Source organism: Penicillium waksmanii (assembly GCF_028829765.1).
Source record: "Penicillium waksmanii strain IBT 27052 chromosome Unknown utg000004l:1.0-5674109.0:1.0-5678898.0, whole genome shotgun sequence".
Classification (NCBI taxonomy): Eukaryota; Fungi; Ascomycota; class Eurotiomycetes; order Eurotiales; family Aspergillaceae; genus Penicillium; species Penicillium waksmanii.
The window spans coordinates 1,774,052-1,775,960 of NW_026643251.1; the positions used below are offsets into that span (position 1 = coordinate 1,774,052).

The following is a 1,909-nucleotide window of genomic DNA, read 5'->3' on the forward strand; positions in this document are numbered from 1 at the left end:
GTGCCCGTTTTAAACACCAGATCTACCATCACGTTACCGACAGTTGCAATTGCGGATATGGATCAGCATCTGACCTTCTGGAACCTATATTTAACGAGAGTTAATTCGGTTTTATATAGTATCAATACCTTACCTCGACGAGTAAATTTAGCCCAAAGATGTCCATGCCTTTCATCTCACGTCAAATTCAAAATAGTTCCGTCGAATTCAATATTCTAAAGATAGGGCGTCCTGGAGAACATCACGTTCAACAAAGTTCAGTGTCTTTACTCAAGATAGGGAGCGATAGCCAATTTTGGGATGAAGAAAACAAGTTTAGAACAGATTGTCTTGATAAATGCTTAATTATATTCATAAATACATTCGTCAGAGGATGATTAGAAATACAGTAAAGCCAAGGAAATAACAGAGCAAACTGCAACAGCTCCCCTGTGCAATGGACGGGGTGAGCCAAGAGAGCTATTGTTATAGCCTATATTTGCAGAGTTGTTCCCAAAGCCAACGGTTCGAAGCCAAGTGGGTGTTGAGCTGCTATTGACCAAAGTATCGGAGTGATAAGAGTCGATGACCCCGAAGAAGGATACCTTGATCTTCCCCTGTACCTCATCCGCACCTAGTGACTTCGAGGGATCGGATCTATTGATCAAGTATGGAAACCCAGCGGCATATCCATCCAAAGTGAAGTTGGCCGTTCGGCTACCAAATTGAAAGTCAACAGTGGGATATGTCCAGGTCCAACCAGCATTATTAGACCAATCACGATCAACAAGTGTCATACGATTCTGGCTTGTCTCAGTAGAAGTATTGCAGGACTTAAGGTCCATATCAAAACTACCCAGCATCAGGTCTGCATCCTTAATGGTCCCTGTTAATTTGTAGGGAGGTCCTTTAGTGTCTGGTGATAGGGTCAAATTAAAGATATCTTTAACGAAAGAAGTAGTACCCGCATCGCTGTTAGTTGAGCCATTGTTCGCGTGATACACCCAACTTTTAGGGTTGGAATTAGTCAGAAAGGATTCACTCGCTTCAATTTAGGGTACATTCAGACTTACGGGGCTGACTCGATATACCATTCTAGGGATGAGGAGGCCCATGGTGACCCCGAGGAGAGCAAGGTAAGGTTTGCATCCGAGTTCCAGAGGGCCAAGAGGGTATTAACCGAGTTTGATCCCAGATTATAAGAGCCTCTCTCAGTGATAGCGAGTAAAGACTCATATTCCGCAGTAAATGTTTGGCCCTGGTGACTTTTGCATACAGATTTGTTGGTTGTCGATCCGATCTCGGGCGTAAACTCTATCTTCGTCGTGGAATTGTAATACCTACGCCCGAAAGTTAGCAACAGCGATATAGGTGAATAAAACCAACATACGTTCCAACCCAAAGATAGATGTCACTTAGTCCTGTGATATTGCTCGGTCGAAATGGGAGAGAAGCATTGTATATCGCGTCCCCTTCCGCGGATGCGATTAGAGGGTGAAGGAGGCAACAAGCCAGTGTGGACAAAACTCGTCTCATCGTGCTATGTCGTCGTAAAGAAACTCGAACACCAAGGCAGAGAACGCTCTCCTGGTTTGGAACTAAAAGACGAAGAAAGAAAGAGCAAGGGTAAAAATAAGCTGGTGAAAGAAGCGGCAAAGACTTGGGCAAACTTGAAAGGCCGACCGGTATGTAGCTCAGTGACACGGGCCACCCCAGGCGCCACCAGCCCCAGACTAACTAGGCCCGGATGGTGGCTGCAGGGACGATGTGACCCTGAGAAAGTTGGAATAGGGACTATGCGAACCTGAGCTGTGGCTCGGTTAGTTTCTCCTTATAGTCCGTAGTCCCTGTGGACAATGTGACGCAAAGTAGTCTGTAGTTAGGACTTCAATTTGTCGGATGCTACCCCCTATCTGCTTGGAGACTGAAA

The 1,909-nt window shown here is 45.5% G+C and overlaps 1 protein-coding gene across 1 annotated transcript; it reads right to left on the reverse strand.

Annotated features, from left to right (window-relative positions):
- Window positions 1-377: 377 nt before the first annotated feature.
- N7481_003486 (uncharacterized protein) lies at window positions 378-1,515 on the reverse strand (the record flags this gene model as incomplete). The annotated part of the gene is made up of 3 exons (XM_057262705.1): window positions 378-987; window positions 1,053-1,319; window positions 1,370-1,515. 3 exons carry the CDS (start codon window positions 1,513-1,515, stop codon window positions 378-380), a joined length of 1,023 nt encoding a protein of 340 aa, XP_057124366.1.
- Between the last annotated feature and the right edge of the window lie 394 nt (window positions 1,516-1,909).